At 39.4% G+C, this 18,630-nt stretch overlaps 1 protein-coding gene across 1 annotated transcript in view; it reads right to left on the bottom strand.

The window, feature by feature from the left end:
• Positions 1 to 18,086, bottom strand: part of mtcl2 (microtubule crosslinking factor 2) — a 135,414-nt gene extending 117,328 nt beyond the window's left edge. The window contains exon 1 of the mRNA XM_030138869.1: positions 16,873 to 18,086. Within this exon, the coding sequence (XP_029994729.1) occupies positions 16,873 to 17,835 (963 nt within the window). The 5' untranslated portion in view covers positions 17,836 to 18,086. The remainder of the gene's footprint in view (positions 1 to 16,872) is intronic.
• Between the last annotated feature and the right edge of the window lie 544 nt (positions 18,087 to 18,630).

Below are 18,630 nucleotides of genomic sequence, written 5' to 3'. Positions count from 1 at the left end.
TTCAATTTAACATAATTTCAGAATTTTCTTGTTTACTTGGTACGATAAGGTCACTGAGCATTTTCTTAAAAAGGAACGAATTTATGTTTAAATAACTTGACTTTTTTTAATGTAAGCCGACACTGAGCTTCCCCTGTCTGAAAGACGAGCAGCCGCCACTGGTGACAAACTAACCTGAACTCAACCATCCAACTGTAAAACTCAACAGATAAAATCCCTCCTGTTTCCAAACTCAGTTCTGTCTGATCGCTCTATTTTTGCCACTCGCTCTCATGTGACTTTCATTATTCATTTCATCCTGACACGGTGAATTTCATCATCTTCTGACTCGTACGTTCAGATGCCGCTCTCGTAGTTACCGCCTGACAACCACTATCAAATTAGCCACGCCCCACTAGGAGAGTGGGTCAGCGTGCATTATGGGATGTGAACGGCGCTGTTACACAACCTCCCCTCGGTGTGAGTGTAATATGTATGAGTGGTAGTACTGGATCAGAGCGCTGCTGTCAGGGTTTACTACAGATCTGAATGTGGGTCACAGTCTGCTAGGATCCACAACCGGGAAAAGAAACGAGGAAGGCGTGTCTACGAACAATATAAACACAGAAGAAGAGGAAGAGGAGGGGCCGTCACTGCATCTGCAAGGACGCCAACGTCACTGTGGAATACGTTAGTGAGCACTGGAGATGTCTGGAACTAAATTAAACACATGAGAAAACAGACGTTCCTCACATTTCAGACCATGTTCAGTCCACTACCTGTAGACCTCCAGACCTTTAGTCCTTTAGACCTTTAGTCCTTCAGACCTTCAGACCTTTAGTCCTTCAGACCGTCAGACCTTTAGTCCTTTAGTCCTTCAGACCTTTAGTCCTTTAGTCCTTCAGACCTTCAGACCTTTAGTCCTTCAGATCTTCAGACCTTTAGTCCTTTAGACCTTTAGTCCTTCAGACCTTTAGTCCTTTAGACCTTTAGACCTTCAGACCTGCAGACCTTTAGTCCTTCAGACCTTTAGTCCTTCAGACCGTCAGACCTTTAGTCCTTTAGTCCTTCAGACCTTTAGTCCTTTAGTCCTTCAGACCTGCAGACCTTTAGTCCTTCAGACCTTTAGTCCTTTAGTCCTTCAGACCTTTAGTCCTTTAGTCCTTCAGACCTTCAGACCTTTAGTCCTTCAGACCTTTAGTCCTTCAGACCTTTAGTCCTTTAGACCTTTAGTCCTTCAGACCTTTAGTCCTTCAGACCTTTAGTCCTTCAGACCTGCAGACCTTTAGTCCTTCAGACCTTTAGTCCTTCAGACCTTTAGTCCTTTAGACCTTTAGTCCTTCAGACCTGCAGACCTTTAGTCCTTCAGACCTTTAGTCCTTTAGTCCTTCAGACCTTTAGTCCTTCAGACCTTTAGTCCTTCAGACCTTTAGTCCTTCAGACCTTTAGTCCTTCAGACCTTTAGTCCTTTAGACCTTTAGTCCTTCAGACCTTTAGTCCTTCAGATCTTCAGACCTTTAGTCCTTTAGACCTTTAGTCCTTCAGACCTTTAGTCCTTTAGACCTTTAGTCCTTCAGACCTGCAGACCTTTAGTCCTTCAGACCTTTAGTCCTTTAGTCCTTCAGACCTTTAGTCCTTCAGACCTTTAGTCCTTCAGACCTTTAGTCCTTTAGTCCTTCAGACCTTCAGACCTTTAGTCCTTCAGACCTTTAGTCCTTCAGACCTTTAGTCCTTTAATCCCTCCGACCTTTAAGGCGTCCATACACTGTGCGATTATTTCGATCGTTGCACGCAGCTCCATCTCAAACTGTGCGAATCAGTCGTACAGTCAGGCTCACAATTCCTGTTCTCACACTGTATGGACCGACGCTCGTATGCGACCTGACTGCTCACACTGTAGGACCATACACCACAGGACGCACCACACGTTTGAGTGTTGTATCCGGAAATACAACGTTAAAATACCAAGGAATCCGAAAAAGTGCATAGATGATTGTGCATTGGCGTGAGCCACGAAATGGTAGTGCTAAACAAAAACCAACGAGCTGCTTTGGTAATATGTGCCATTATCTGTGAGGAATCAAAAAAGAAGAAAAGACAACGATGTGTTCGGTGCAGGCATTGGTTGTCCAGACGTGGACAGTATGGGCTGTCATCCAGGAACTAGAGGTAAACTGCAACAGCTAAACTGCACTAGGACAATAGCCAGCTACTGTTAGCTTGTACGCTACTGTACGCTTCTGTGTTCGCGCATGCACAGTGTGAGAATTTGAGGCACATCGGTTCGTGGCACTGCTTTGACAGTACGATACACTCACGAGGAGCGAGCAGGATTTCAAACAGCTCCGTTTTCCTTGCGAACACAAGATTGCTGGTCGTGAGGTGCTAATCGCTTCTCTTTACCCCATGTACACTGCACGAAGCACGACACACGACTAGAGGCACATCGGGCCCGATCCCAGAAATAGTCGCACGAGTGAGAAATCGTCTCTAAACTCGCACAGTGTAAGGCCGCCTTTAGTCCTTCAGACCTGCAGACCTTTAGTCCTTTAATCCTTCAGACCTGCAGACCTTTAGTCCTTCAGACCTTCAGAGCTCATAACCTCCACAGAAGAACTACAACATAAGTCAATACACAACTATCATCAGCATGAGTCGTCCATCTGCACTGGAAAAAATCCAAAAGTTACCAAGTGTATTTTTCTCATTTCTAGTCCAAATATCTGATCACACTTAAAATCAGACAGAATCACCTAAAGAGGAACTTTTCAGTGTGATATAAGAAGTGATTTTTAGACAATAGATCTGGAAAATCTGATTTCAAGAAATCTTACCAAGATAATTTTCATTTATTCCATTGGCAGATTTTTTGCTGAAATTAAGCAAAAAAAAAAAAATTGAAATAAGCAAAAAAAAATCTTGAATTAAGCAAAAAAAATCTTGAATGAAACAAAAAATCTTGAATTAAGAAAAAAACTTGAATTAATCAAAATATCTTTAATTGAGCAAAACAATCTTGGATTAAGCAAAAAAAATATTGAATTAAGCAAAAAAATCTTGAATTAAGTAAAAAAAAAATCTTAAATTAAGCAAAAAAAAAAAAAAAATTGAATTAAGCAAAAAAAAAAAGCTTGAATTAAGCAAAAAAAAAAAAAAAGTCCGTTAAGTAAAAAAAAAAACAAAAACATTGAATTAAGCAAAAAAAAAAAAAAAATCTGCCAATGGAACAAGTGAAAATTATCTTGATTTCTTGAAATCAACTGTCTAAAAATCACTTCTTATATCTTACAAGTTCCTCTTCAGGAGATTCTGTCTTATTTTAATTGTGCTGAGATATTTTGACTAGAAATGACCAAAACCCACTTGGTCAGATTTAGATCTTTGCAGTGTACAGTTTGGGTTTGGGATCACAGACCACACTGACATGATCTGCCGTTCTCTAAAACCTGCTGAAACTCTTCATATTCCTTTATCTCTACTCCAGTAAACCCCTTTTTCCAGCTTTTTCAGCTCATTAGTGTCTTTACCCCTCACCATTTTTTCCCTGATTAACACAACTCCCAACAGACATGAGACAGACGTGAGATACTTCCTCCTCAGCTGCAGAAAACACCAGGAGTTGAACACTTTTTTTTCCCACTTGTGAGTTTCTAGGTTTAGTTTTCCAACATGTTCTATTTGCCGCAGGCTGTCAAACAACCCTGAGCACCGAGCCCTGATTTGGAACCAGTACTTGTTTCTCATCCGTAGACATGCGAGTTACTGTGGGAGTTTCTTAGACTGCAGCAAAAGCAGATCTACGAGAAAAAGGAAAGAGAAAGTACAAGTGAGGAGACAGATGTGGATGGAAACAACAACAGGAGAAGAGGAAATGGAAAGTGAAGGTGTGAAAACCAGAGCATGAAACGAATGTGGACAGAAACAGCAGGAATACAAGGACGCAGAAGCAGCCAATCAGGGGTTAATGTGGCGAGAGGCTGTGGAGCTGGTCCACTGACCTGCTTTTTCCACTAAACTAAAGAAGAAGGAAAAGAGCAGAAGAGTCAGGAGACAGAACGGGCCAATCAGACGTCAGCGAGCGGCGTTGATAATTACACATGTGCAGAGTTCTTCCAACAGAGCAGCTGTGGTGGATCTGTCAGCGGAACAGATGAGCAGATCTGGGCCCAGGAAGCCTCCAGTATCTGACACACATCTGCTGTTTTTAACACGGTTCTCTGGAAACGTAAAAGCAGCGACGGCGTGAGTCAACGACCACAACCAGATCCACACACATGACTTCAGGACAGGACAGGAAGTTAATGATTTAAAGAATGAAGAGCAAATACAGGAAAAACAGACTGATACACTGCAAAAAACGAACTCTTACCAAGTGTCTTTTTCTCATTTCTAGTCAAAATATCTCGTCACACTTAAAAGACGACATAATCACTTAAAGAGGAACGTCTCAGTGAGATATAAGACCTGATTTACAGACAATAGACACCAAGATAATTTTCACTTGTTCCACTGGCAGATTTTTTGGCTTGAATTAAGCAAAAAACCTTGAATTAAGCAAAAAATCTTGAATTAAGCAAAAACATCTTGAATTAAGCAAAAAAAATAAAACAATCTTGGATTAAGCAAAAAACCTTGAATTCAGCAAAAAAAAAAAAAAAGAAAAACTTGAATTGAGCAAAAAATAATCTTGAATTAAGCAAAAACACCTCAAATTAAGCAAAAAAATCTTGAATTAAGCAAAAAAAAAAAAAAATCTTGAATTAAGAAAACAAAATCTTGAATCAAGCAAAAATATTATATTTCAAGAAATCTTACCAAGATAATTTTCACTTCTTCCACTGGCAGATTCTTTTGTTTAATTCAAGACAAAAAAAAATTTACTCAAGCAAAAAAAATTGGCCAATAAAACAAGTGAAAATTATCTTGGTAAGATTTCTTGAAATCAGATTTTCCAGATCTATTGTCTATAAATCAGTTCTTATATCTGACTGAAAAGTTCCTCTTCAGGTGATTCTGTCTGATTTTAAATGTGATGAGATATTTGGACTAGAAATGAGAAAAACACACTTGGTAACATTTGGATTTTTGCAGTGTAGGAGGCTCAGTATGGACTTTACATCCATAATAATAATGATCTCTGTCCACACAAGTGTTTAATTATCAGAATTATCTGAATGACGTAATTTTTTTCAATATCGGCTGATAATTATCATGCATCTCTACCACATATGAAAGTGTCCTGGGTCGAATTTGGAAAAAAATCAGATTAGTGCTGTTCAAACTGTCTGTAACAGATCAGATACAGGTCACATATGGACAAACAACATCAGATTTGGACCACATTTACCTGAGTCTGGACGTAGACCATGAGTCTGGATCAGGTCCATCTGTAGAGTCTGGCCTGAAGACCTGGTTTAGATTAAGACCAGGAACAGAAACCCCAGTCCCAGAGTCTTCACACCTGAATCATTAAACACTGCAGCGGTTCTTCTTCAGCTCAATATGATCAATGCTGGATCTCCTCCTGAATTGTCATAGATCGCATTGATTCTCCTACTGTCAATAACCTGTCTCTGAAGTCTGTTTTGAAGTCCTTTCCTTCTCCTTAACTCGTGTGTATTTTCCATCTGTTTTGTTTTGTTGCTTTTACATCCTGTCAGGCTCGTACATCTTTTCCAGCTGATGTTTTTAATCTAATCTACAGGTCAACATCTATAAAGTCTTTTGTTTTAGTTGTAAACTGAATGAAAACACTGCTTCGTCGCTGTATATTTTCTTCTTCCAGTTGGTGACCTGATAAAAACAGCTCCATGACCCATTTTCAGTCCCAACCCTGAGTTTGAGAAACCTGACCCATTACAGACAGATCTGACCCATCAGAACCAGTACAGCACATGTTCCACATCATACCGCATTATTATTATTATCATTATCATTATTATTATTATTATTATTACTACTATTATTATTATATGGATAGAATCCTTATTCTGTTTTACAGGATTCAATGGTAGTTTAATTCTATTCTGTTTTAGCTCTTTCTATTTTTTTCATTTATTGTTTTAATTGTATATACAGATGGATGGATGGATGGATGGATGAAAGAATAGACAGATGGATGGATGGATAGATAGATGGATGATGAATGGATGGAAGTATGAAAGAATGGACAGATGGATGGATGGACAGATGGTTGGATGGATGGATGAATGGACAGATTAATGGATGGATGGATGGATGGACGAATGGATGATGAATGGATGGATGGATGAATGAAAGAATGGACACATGATGGATGGATGGATGGATGGATGGATGGATGACAATGTAACCGTTCACAACCTCCAACCATGTCATCAGATTTTCCAGCTCTTGGATTTTAATAAAGTGTATTCGTTTGTTCATATTCATTAGTTCGTATCCGTTTGTTCGTATCCTTCGCTCGTTGCAGCTCCACCAGACCCTGTTATAAACTCCTCCGTGTACAGAGTAAACAGTCGTACAGCTGTCAGTTCACTTCATCTGATCATCAACCAAACGGAAAACAGTGAAAACAGTTGCATCACCACCTCCACCTCGCCTGAACATCCACCACATGAACCTACTGTCCAATTAAAAACATCCACCACATGAACCTACTGTCCAATTAAAAACATCCACCACATGAACCTACTGTCCAATTAAAAACATCCACCACATGAACCTACAGTCGGAAAAAAAACACCAAAAAAACCCAACATCAGGCTCTGAAGTGTCTCAGTGGGATTCCCCGGCGGCGTGTTGTCATCGTTGTCGTCATTCTTGTTGTTGTTGTTGTGATGTCCTGATCATGAGCCAGGTGTTCATCACAGCTGCACCAACAGACACAAGCAGACGCCGCCAGACCTCCCATGAGCCTTTGGGGTGGTGGTCCAACACGCTCTGATACACTCAGCGACAACACACACCACGAAGGCGACACTAATCAACTACAGAGAAACATTAGATCTGCTGCAGTTTCAGCTCAGACACTCATTTTAGCACAAAAATACAGACTTCACAGCTGAAAAATAACCAATGTTTTAATGTTTTTATCCATTTATATTTAGATTTTATCATTTTAAAGCAAACACATCAGCCTATACTACACCCCTGGGTCATAAACTACAGATTTATGTTTTCTTAAAGATGAATTTAAAGCATCTGGACTCTTAAAAGCAGATAAAATGTTCATAAGTTAATGCAAATAAAACCTAATTTTCTGGCATATTACAGACCAGATAATTAATGGAGAACAAATGACAAGTCCAATATTAGTATAGAAGACGATGTTATGTTATTATGTAGAAGTTTTTTTTTCATTTTTAAGCTGATATATTAAAGATCTGACTGACTATGTTCCTGTTAAAAAATAAGTTAATGTATGGGTTGATCATTACCTGATGTTTTAGCCATTTAAATCACCTACTTATGAATATTTTTAATCATTTCTCTATCAAACACATCAACGTACACTTCATCCATAGTTCATAAAGTAGTTGGTTTTTTTTTACATTTTTTACATTTGAAAGTGAATTTAATGCCTCTGAACTCAGAAAACCGTTAATAATAATAAGTGGTTCCAGGCACAACAAGCCCCGCCCCTCACACGTATTGTAGTTTATTTTGGCATGGATCCAGCTGATGTCATCATGTCTATGCATGTGCTGATGTCATATCAATCACCTCTACATATGTGCCAAGTTTAAAGTAAATTGAAACTACATTGATGTTTTTATAGACATGTGAAATGTTGCCCATTATAAGTAAATGATTCCAATTCAGACTACTTTATAAATCCCAGAAGGGCAGTTCAGTTCCCAGTTACCCTGCCTTATTGGACGTCCAAACAAACAAATGCAAAACATTCATAGCAGCATATGACAGACACATACATACACATTCACCTGTCAGTACCATAGAACCACAACAGGGCAACACGTTCAACAGTGAAATGAAATGACTAAGATGCTAAAAAAAAAATAATAAAAACACAATAAATAGCAAATCAAATCAACTTCAGTCACTTCCCAGCGTTAAACAGCCTGACAGCAGAGGGAATAAATGAGTATGGGAGAAACACAAAACAATTTTTTTAATTGAACTTGAAGCTTGTGGGTTTTCTTCCTTTTTTTTGGAGTATTTTCTCGACATAGTAAAAAAAAAATTTGTGTTGGTGAATTGGTGTGAGTGAATGAGAATGGGAGAAAAAAACAGATTTTAAAAATTATTTAAAAAAAAAAAAAAAATTTAACTTTGACTTATTTTTCCCTAAATGTAATGACACATATTCTGGGTCACTGGCAATCTATAAACCCAATTCAGTGTGAATTCAACCAATAGTTTTGTTGCAACAGACATTTGAAATTTTGTCCATTATAAGTAGGGCTGTGCAATTAATCGAAATTCAATTACGATTTCGATTATTACACGCAACGATTACAAAAATTATGTAATCGAGAAAAAACGATTATTAATTTTGAGTTGTTTAATTCACGCGCACGCAAGCTCCCATGAGCTGCTCTGCCCCGCCCCCCTCTAAGCTACTGCTGCCAGCTAACCGGCAGGTCCACCCCAAAAGGAAAGTTGTACCTAGCGGTCTGGAAAAACGGCAGGAGAATCACAGCAGAAGTGCTTGGTAAACAAAAAAGGCAAGTCAAATTCAATTGTATGGAATCACTTTGGGTTTGATGAAGAGCAAAAACCCATTACGTGCAAAAAGTGTTTCGTAGTTGTGTCCGCACCGACCGGTAACACAACAAACCTTTTTAACCATCTAAAGTTTAACCACTGCCACCTTTATCATAATCTTATGAAAAACTAAAACACATTAAAAAAAACTCCGTCTACAACTTCGTCCACAATGCAATCTTCAGTCTCCGAATCTCTTTACGCTGCAACTCCCGTATTAACCAAACTGAAACCTCACGGCACGCCACTGAATTTACTGTTTCATACTACACTGAACATACTTGAATTTATAATTTGCACTTTACGTGAGTTTTTTTTTTTATTGCTACAGTTCTATGGCAAGTCTAGAGCAGTTTAATTACAGCGCACTATTTGTTTACAAAAGGAAACATACTTGAATTTACAGTACACTTATTTGCATTCAAAGGTTTTTTTGTTTCGTACAAAAGTGAACATACTTTGTTTTAATGGTTAAAAGCTTTATTTATGTTTAAAGAGTATATCTTACATTGTTTTGCAAGAAAAAAATAAACAACTTTAAGGTTAACAAATAATTGTTTTTAATAATCGTGATTTCAATTATTGCTAAAATAATCGTGATTTCTTTTTTTCTATAATCGAGCAGCCCTAATTATAAGTAAATGGGAAAAAAAGATTTAAAAATACATAAAAATTTGAACTTTGACCTACTTTTCCCAAAATGTAAAGAGATCTATTCTGGGTCACTGGTAATCTATAAACCCAGTTTAGTACGAATTCAACCAATAGTTTTGCTGCTAAAGTGCTAACAAACAAACAAACTGAACCAAAACAATACCCTGTGCCTCCCCTTGGGGGGGGGTACAAAACCTAATTAAGCCATTTTTAATTTTCTGGTAAAAACCTGGTAATTAAAAAAACAACTTATTATCATATTTTTGCTTGATATATTAAAGGTGTTGTGTAACTGAATTTGTTCCCATTCAAAAATAATTGAATCAATGGTTGAAAATCCATAAAACAGTGAAATTCACCTGTTTTTAATCGATATATAATAAAGGTTTATTGGTCTCCCTGGAATCAAACTGGGTAAATAACCAGAAAAACTGAACAAACCAACAGGAATCGTGGCCCTGAGGCCAAAGTGTGCAGGTCAGGACTCCCTGTCGGAGACACGGTGGTCCTTCTGTTGTCGATCAATCAACCTCCTGATCGATGGCTGACATCCACAGGTCCATCTGATCGGGGCCCGTTAGCACCCGGGGACATGCTAATGCTATCGATCAGCTAATCAATCAGTCCTGAGTCAGACGGATGTGCTGGACCGGTGGGAACGCACAGATCAGAGATGCATTCACTGCCCTGGTCTGATGCCGAACACAGGTGGTGGTGCGTTCAGGGACCCGGATAGTCTCTGATAAACACGTTCCAGTCACCAGAGGGAAATGTGGAATTTTCTAAAACCGTGGACACGTGTAAGAGTTCATGAAGCAGAAGGAGGTTTAAATCTGTATTTTTAAGCCCCAGCCAACTTCTGACCAAAGGGTATTGTAATCATTTTGTCGTCCATCCGTCCATCAGTCCATTCAAAAACGTAATCATATTATCTGAAGAATGCACCATATTTATACTGTGTATACATCTTGCTATGACTTGGTTTGTTGGGGTGATACATTTGCTTGAACCAGCCTTGTGCAGTTATAATATCTGAGTACTTTCAAATATAAATATGTCTGTAATAAGTTTTACACAAAGACAATCTAATCTAAATTATAGGGCAGGAATTTTCAACAGACTCTTACACTATATTAGGCCAAGGAGGATTAAAAGTGCACAGGACGTTATGTGTAAGGATGCTTTAACATCTCACTAGTCACTTTTCTGCTGGACATCTGCGCAAAACTTTACCGATTTTTACTAAATGTTGAAAAAACAGAAGTGTGTAATTTTGGTTTTTCCATTAAATTGCAAATGCGATGATTTATTTATTATCACGAGATGCCACAAGAAGTCATTCCATAAACATGGCGACGAACGTAAATATCATGTCGATTTACAGATATATTCATTATTATTATATATTACCCCTCTATCTCGTACTAAATTAAAAATGATTGGGTTTCCTGGCGTGTCCACACATACCACACCATGTTTGTTTTAAAACTCTTCTTCTCTTGTTGTAACGTCCATCAGCATCCATCTTTTTTTTTTTTTTTATTCACCTGACTAGTGGCACAAAAAGGTCTTTCCATTGCAGTTTTGCATGATATACCAATTGCGCTACAAAAAACCACCTCTTGCCAACGCAAAAACTTTTAATCAAAAAATGAGTTTAGGCAAAATTGTTGTTTTTCTATTAGATACATTTTTATGCACAAGTTATATTCATGAAATTTGACGTTCAATGGAAAAGCAACTATTGAGTCTGTTTACATTCACACTAATTCTCTGATCATTATGTGATTTTTGGAGTTAACAGATTAACGATCATGTACACCAGTAAAATAATAACATAATAATATTTAAATAATATAAACTCCTAACTTTTCTCTATGTTTTAGAGTAAAAAAAGTAAAATTACATGATGCAAATGTTTATGTCAAAAAATTATCTTTTAAAAACTGAACAAACTGAAATTTCTTAAGATAAATAAGTGTAATTTTAACAATATTCTGCCTCAGTTCATCATTTCCACATGTGCATTATAACGTACAGATCACAGTGGATCTACAAATACACTAACATATAATAACAGGCTGGATTGGACGCTTTGGGCCCATGGGTCATATGTTTAACACCCCTGATGTAAACAGTATAATCTGATCTGTTTTATCCCATAACAGCAGTAATCTGATTATAATAAATCAGATTAACACCTGGATTTGTGCCCAATACTCTAATGTCTTTGTGCACATACGCCTATTAATCGGATTTATTTCATTCTTTTACATCTACACATGTATAAACACAATTAAATCATTAAAAAAACAGCAGAGCCGTAGAAGATAATAACAGGAAGTTTGATTCTGCCATCACTACATATGTACCAAGTCTGAAATAAATCCAATAATGGACTGAAACATCTAAACCAGGGTTTATGGATTACGGTTTTTCTGCAGAGCATGTAAACGCATCATAACCTCCTGGTTTTATGGATGTGCTGATCTGAACTCCTGAGTCGACACTTATATTTTTCCTTTCACTCTTTGGGTTTTGTTGTTGATGCTGTTAAAGTCGTGGTTTTTCTACATCCACCATCACACACACACAAATGTACGGTGGCTGATAAGGGCCAAACACACCACAATGTGTCTCAGATAAGAGAAAACAGCTGCAAGTACAGAAACGATGCAAATTCACAAACTCAAACACAGTCTGAACCAGGTACAAAAAGAGGAAATGGTGCAAATGAAAAAATGCACCGCAAGAAACAAAAACACATGCATAATTATCAAATTACCGATTACCAGTATAACGGATAAACTGCGGTAAAATTGCCAACGGTTAGTATTACCGTTTAAATTCTAATTATCATGATAACTGTGTTTGATTACCACAGAAAACGCCGATGTAAAGATCTGCTTTTATGTCAAATATTTGAGTATAGTTTTAATTTATTACAATTTTAATTTTATATACCTGATATTTGGATCCAATATTCACTTTTAAAGTCTTTGAAAAGGTTCGTTAAGCATCTTTGTGTTATTTATGCAATAAACTATATACATTTTTCAAATCGGATTTTAAATATTTTTTGTCCTTTTGTGTTGATATAGTAAACATTTCTGTATATAGTATATAAAGGCAAAATCGAAAGTACTGAAAAATGGCCAAAATAGGCTCAGACAGGGTTAATACTTGAATGTTTCTGCCAAGAGAAAGTACAGTGACCCAATTATTACCTCCACCAAGGAGGTTCTGTTTTTGCCGGTGTTGGTTTGTTTGTTTGTCTGTCTGTCCGTGTGCAAGATAACTCAAAAAGTTATGGACGGATTTGGATGAAAATTTCAGGAAATGTTGATACTGGCACAAGGAACAAATGATTCAGTTTTGGTGGTGATTGGGGGGGGGGGGGGGGGGGGCACTGATCTGCCTTGGTGGAGGTCTGCGCTCACCAAGTGCTTTTCTAGTTTTTGTTGTTTTTTTTGTTGTTTTTTTTTTTTCAAAATACAACTTGGTTAAATTATTTCAGTGTGTGTATCAGTACTTTTTGAACATTTTGAGCACAATTTCAACAATACCGCAATAATAATGATAACCGTGATAATTTTGGTCACAGTAACCGTGGTATGAAATGTTCATATCGTTACATCCCTACATCAAATGTTCTGCAAATAAAGAAATGATGCAAACCAAGAAACCATCTGCAAACGAAAACGCTGCAGAACCAGTCAGTCCAACAGAAGTCTTCCAAACCTGTGGGGGCGCTGTCAGCAGAACAGACACAGGATGGAGAGAGAGACGGAGAACAGCTGACTGACAGGGTTTCAAACTACAGCAGGAACAAATTAAAGTAGTGTAGCGGTCATGTGACTTTTATTTGATTCTATTGTCCACTAGTCTGTTGTCTGTAAACGCTGCCCCCTACAGGTTTGGAGCCCTTCTGTTCTGGACTGACTGGTTCTGCAGCGGTTTTCATTTGCAGATGTTTTCTTGGTTTGCATTTTTCTTTATTTGCAAACCATTTGATGATTACTATGCATTTGTTTTTGTTTCTTGCGGCACACTTTTTCATTTGCACCACATTCCTCTTTTAAACTAGTGTTTGAGTTTGTGAATTTGCATCGTTTCTGTACTTGCAGCTGTTTTCTCTTCTCTCAGATGCATTGGGTCGTTGCAGTGTGTTTGGCCCTTGTCAGCCACCGTACAAACTCATTAAGACACAGATCCAATAGTCAAACAGTGAAAACCTGCTTTATCTGAATTTTCACTGGATTTAATGCCAGACACAGACCTGTTTGTCTTAGTCTTTTCCAGTCTACTGCCTCCACCTGACGTGTTCATTTATATTTGACAAACAAAACCACATTAAGTTGATTAGTTTATGTTAATACTAGGTCATTTAAGTGGATGCAGGGATGGTAGATGCTGTGTTTGAGTCGGTCTGAGCTCCACCAAAACCCTACCCAATTTTTAGGTTGAATATTGAAAAAAAGTTTTTTGTATTTTTACATTTTTTAAATTTTGTTTATTTGTCTCAAACTTAAAGTAAAAAAAAGAACTAAACAAACTATAAAAGCAAGAAGTAAATTACATATGCACCCATCAATGGTCATTAATCACAGAAAAAGTAATGAAATACATTAAATTTAAGCTAAATGTACATATGAATCAACTCATAAACACAGTTTGAGAAAAAATAGAAAGAAATAAATGCTGATCTAGTTTGGCCTCTTCCTTACTGTCAGTGTCAGATTCAAAACCAAATATATTTCCTTCATTGACTATTTATCACTTCTTCTGGAAGAAGCGGAAGATAATGGATGGATGGATGGACTATTTATCACATCAAAATAGATAACAATGAATCAGTGAGTAATCAAAAAATATGGTTTGTTTACATTGCGAACATGAAGATATAAGGAACACTTCTGTCCTCGGGTGGGGTTTTTTAATATAATGTTTTTATGCTTTTATGTTTTTATGTGACAGGTGGAAAGCACATCTTGTCTTTTAAGTCTACCTCTTTTTAATCTAAGTTATTCACAGCTACTTATGCTCTGGATTTATTTATTTATTGTGTGTTGATGTGGTATGGCTGTGTTTGTGGAGCAGTGACCGCATTTTGAATTTTGGATTTCCCCTAGGGGATGAATAAAGTAAATCTATCTATAAACACAAAGGGTTAAAAATACGACAATTATTGAATGTTTGTTTGTTTTTTTTGTTTATGGCTCAAGTTGTTGAAATGCAAAACAGATTAACACACTTTTGGGGGTTTGATGGTTTTCCTCCGACTGTGAATTCAAAGCCACACGACAAATCACCCACTAACAAACCAAACCATCACGTCTCTATTATTGAAACTCCAACATGAATTGATCTGATATCAGACGGATGCAGGTTCGATCACAGCAGCGTCTACAGACCGACACACACACACACACACACACACACACACACACACCTCCAATATGAACCAAAAACACACTGAACATCCACCATCGAAGACACGTCTGAGGCACGGAGGCTGTACAGGCTCCGTTCACAACAACATGGAGTGAATAACCTTGGCTCAGATCCAGAGGAATGTCTACACACACACACACACTGAACACACACACACACTGAACACACACACTGAACACACAACTGGACCAACACAGACAGTTACTGCTACAACTCAACCTACACATGGACTCTAAACCAGGACTGTCAGTTTAGTTCAAGGCTTTGGATCGGGTCTGGATCAGCAAAATAAGAACATCAGAACCTATAAAACACAGGTGTCAAACATGCGGCCTGAGGGCCAAATCCAGCCCACCAGAGGGTCCAGTCCGGCCCTTGGGATGAATTTGTCAAATGAAAAAATTACACTGAAGATATTAACAATCCTTTTAGTTCAGGTTCCACATTCAGATCAGTTCAATCTGAAGTGGGCAGGACCAGTCAAATACTACCATAATAACATAGAAATAATGACAACTCCAAATTTTTCTCTTTCAAAATGTAAATATTTTCATGTATTTACACTAAAACAAAGTATGATTTTGCAAAAAATGTGAATAACCTGAACAAATATGAACAACCTGAAATGTCTTACGAGAAGTAAGTGTAATTTTAACAAGATTCTGTTTGTTACTACATGTTTTGTGTATTTGTAGATCCACTGTGATCTGTACGTTATAATGTACATGTGTAAATGATAAACTGAGGCATAACATTGCTAAAATGACACTTTTTTTTCAGTTTGTTCATGTTATTCACATCTTTTGAAAGGACAGTTTGTAGATGTAAACCTGTTCATAATATAAATTCACTTTTTTCGCTCTGAAACATAGAGAAAAGCTTGGAGTTGACATTATTTATATATTATTATGTTATATTGTTACATATGTTATGTTATTTTCCTGGTCCGGCCCACTTCAGATCAAATTTAGCTGAATGTGGCCCCTGAACTAAAATGAGTTTGACAGCCCTGCTATAAAAGACGACAACTCCAAAGTGTTTTCTATGTTTAAGAGTGAACAAAGTTAAATTATATAATGAAAATGTTTACATCTACAAACTATCCTTTAAAAACATGTAAATAACATCAACGACTTGACATTTATTAAGATAAATAAGTGTCATTTAAACCATATTCTGCTTCAGTCTATATTTACACATGTACAACTGATAGATCACAGTATAAATACATAAAACATTAATAACAGGCCGAATATGGTGAAAATTACACTTATTTGTCTTAAGACATTTTGTGTTGTTCATTTTCACGTAATTTGACTTTTTTTGCACTAAAACAAAGAGAAACATTTGTACTTGTCATTATTTATAGGTTATTCTGATAGATTTGGGCTGAATGTGGAACTCTGAACTCGAATGTTTGTTAATGTCCTCAGTGTCATTTTGCATTTCACAAATTCTTCTAGGGGTCAGACTGGACCCATCGGTGGGCCGTATGTTTGACAAACATGTGTTGATGTTATTATTTGCCTGATCTTGGTGTATTTACAGATCCACTGTGATCTGTCAGTTATAATGAACGTGTGTAAATGATAAACTGAGGCAGAATATTGTTAAAATTGCAATTATTTTACATAAGAAATTTTAGGTTGTTCTTAGTGTTAAGATGTAACATTTTTCATAATGTAATTTTACTTTATTCATTCTAAAACACAGAGAAAAGTTTGGAGTTTGTTATTTATAGGTTATTTTGCTGGTCAGGTCCACTTTAGATCATACTGGGCTGAATGTGGAACCTGAACTCAAATGTTTGTTAATATCTCCACTGTTGTTTTTTCATTTCTTAAACTCATGGACCGGGTTGGATCCTCAGGCGGCCGGTTTTGGTCCACGGGCCGTACGTTTGACCCCTCTGCTCCTCTGCTCAGTGTGGATCCTGTTTTTCTGTTTTCACTGCAGTTTCTTGGTTCTAAAAGCCTAATTCTCAGTCTGCTCAGGTTGAACTGTGCTGCTGTTCCTAACAGCCCCATCAGTTCAAACACAGACTGAATAAACTCAAACCCATGAACCCGTCCTTACTTTGAGGTAGTCGTTCTCGGACCTCAGCTCCTCCATCTCCCGGACGTACTCCTCATGCATGCTGTCCATCAGCTCCTCTGTCAGGTCGGAGAAGGCCAGGGAGGTGCTGGGGGGGACCCGGCTCTCCACCGACGTGACCGACCGCTCCTCGCCGGGGGAGATGCTGCCCTCCCCGGCCTCCACGCCCAGGAACAGCCGGTCCTTGTCCGCGGAGGAGCCGAGGGTCCGGGGGGCGGCCCGCGGTCCGGGTCTGTCCCTGAGCGGCTTGTCTCCGTCCGGCCCCCCGCCCCGGCTGCTCCGGGACTCGGTGTCGCTGCTCACCGCGTCCGTGGACAGTTTGTTTTCGTCGGAGGCGCAGTCCGACAGCTCGGAGCTGCTGTCGGTGGGGGACAGCTTCCCGGGGGCGCAGCCGGAGTCCTTGGACAGGTCGTCGGATCCGATACTGGCGTCCGACACCTTCCTCCGCCCGCCGGCTCCTTTGGCCGCCTTCCCCGCGGAGGCTTTGCTCATCGCGGCCGCGGAGGAGAGCTTCCCCGCCTGTTTGCCTCCTCCGGCCCGGTCCCCTTTGCCGTCCTTCCCGCTCAGACCTCCCACCGGACTGCGCCTGGAGATGCGGCTCCCCAGGTGGATGGACCCCGGTTTGACGCTGAGGGTCGGTGTCCCGATGCCTCCCCGGATCTTGGTGAGAGACCACCCGGGTACGTCCTTCGGTCGGGCCGGGGACGGAGCCCGGTTGATCTTCTTCTTCTCCCCCGGAGCCTGAGCGGGGAGCGCGGCCGGAGGCTCCGCGGCGTCCGGCCGCTGCTGCCCGGGGACCGCGTGCTGTGTGTGTCCGCCGTCCGAGCCCTCAGTCCCGCCTCCGGCTTCCATCTTCTGCCGGAGATGGAGTCTCCGTTCCTTGGGCGAGGCGAAGAAGAGGTGAGTCGGGGAGTTGTGAACATCAACCTCCTTTGTTTTTGTCATTCATTCCGTTTGGGCCGAGACCGGGAGCAGAAACCGACCTCCACCGAGGAACAACAACAAAAGGACGGATCCGCGGTCCGAGAAGAGCCGCCGACAGGAAGCACCGGCCGAAGCTCCGAACACCGCCGACCGATCCGTGCGGAGGTGAGGGGGAGCCGGGGCCGTCGGTGGGTCCGCGGTGTGGAGGTGAATCCGGGTGTGGGTCCGGTGTCGGTCCGGTCCGTGGCGGTGCGTAGCCGGTTCCTGTTCAGTGTCTGTGGGAGGAGGAGACCAAGGATCCGGTCAGAGTGAGGGATTCTCCGCCCAGTTAACGGATCCAACGGCGGAGGGAGGGGAGGAGGGAGGGGAGGAGGATCCACGGCTCTCTGCCGCCACCAAGACCAGAACCAGGACCAGGACCAGAACCAGGACCAGGACCAGGACCAGGAGAACACCAATCCCTGAGGAGCTGAGGATGGACAGACAGAAGGAAACAGACAAATGAACCCATGGATGTAGAAGTCCTTTAGTTCAGGTCCACATTCACACCAGTATGATCTGACACAGGTCTGAGCAGTAAAATAAAAACAGAATACATATTGACTAATCCCATTTGTTCTCTGTTTTAATGCAAAAAATTTAAAATTCCATTATGAAACTGTTTATATTTCACAAAAAATTAACAATCTGAAATTACTTCATAAAAATAAGTGCCATTTTAACTATATTATGTTTCATTACTTTTAATTTCTTTTGACCTGGAATCCGTCTAAACTTTCTGATTTATCTATGATCTTTTAGAGATATTATTATCTA

Source organism: Sphaeramia orbicularis, chromosome 7, assembly GCF_902148855.1.
Source record: "Sphaeramia orbicularis chromosome 7, fSphaOr1.1, whole genome shotgun sequence".
Lineage (NCBI taxonomy): Eukaryota > Metazoa > Chordata > Actinopteri > Kurtiformes > Apogonidae > Sphaeramia > Sphaeramia orbicularis.
This window is presented reverse-complemented; position numbering and strand designations above follow the sequence as displayed.